Raw genomic sequence first — 820 nt, forward strand, 5'->3', positions numbered from 1 at the left:
CTAACCGGCCGCCAAACTAAGCGCGAGGTGCAAACTGGCATCGATCGCATATACTAATGTAGTAATTTAGAAATTAAAGGAGTAACGCTTTACAGCTTAAATAATAATACTACTACTAGTAAGAAAACTGCAAAGTGTTAGGTAACTCAGCATCCAACAGTTAAATTAGAATCGTACGCGTGTTTTAGAAGGTCTACCGGTATTGGCATTGTCAGTGCTTTTAACGCTCACCGTTATCTCCGCGACGATTGCGTAGCCGTTACGCCAATTTGGCAAGACTATGCATCCTGAATTCAACCTTGGTGCTAACCTTGAATTACCGTCCGATTGAAAATGACGTTCACTACACCGCCACATCGGTAGATGGGATTTATCGTCTCGTATCAAATGACTTGATGACCACTTCTTAGTCCTTTCCGATCGTTTCCCTCATTTTCTCCAGCCATGCCGCGTGTTCTCCTATCTCTTTAAGATCCTGCTTAATTTTCGCAGCTTTTTCCTTAGCCTTCTTAGCAGCCTTAGCGGGGTTGGGCTTTTTCAAACCGTCTGCCAGCGCGCCCCCAAAACCTCTCTCTTCCTCGGTCTCCTCTTCTTTGTCTTCGACGCGCAGTAGCCGAACACCACCCACATGAGCCGAGTCGGTAATATCCGATGGAACTAAGCTTTCAACTTGAGAATTCAAGTCCTTAGCCGAAGGGAGAGCACTGCTGCTGGCTTGTAAAGTGGCGGCACACGCCATCGCTAGAATATACACGGCGCGCATGCTTGCGAGTTAGAGAATCACAGAGAAGGTTTCTATGCCAAGCGATCAACTTGTCGG

The 820-nt window shown here is 46.7% G+C and overlaps 1 protein-coding gene across 1 annotated transcript; it reads right to left on the reverse strand.

Annotated features, from left to right (window-relative positions):
- Positions 1–406: 406 nt before the first annotated feature.
- PITG_20025 (avr2 family secreted RxLR effector peptide protein, putative) lies at positions 407–763 on the reverse strand (the record flags this gene model as incomplete). The annotated part of the gene is made up of 1 exon (XM_002895727.1): positions 407–763. The coding sequence occupies one exon, from the start codon at positions 761–763 to the stop codon at positions 407–409; it is 357 nt and encodes a 118-aa protein (XP_002895773.1).
- Between the last annotated feature and the right edge of the window lie 57 nt (positions 764–820).

This window comes from Phytophthora infestans, genomic scaffold (assembly GCF_000142945.1).
Source record: "Phytophthora infestans T30-4 supercont1.137 genomic scaffold, whole genome shotgun sequence".
Taxonomy (NCBI): Eukaryota; Oomycota; class Peronosporomycetes; order Peronosporales; family Peronosporaceae; genus Phytophthora; species Phytophthora infestans.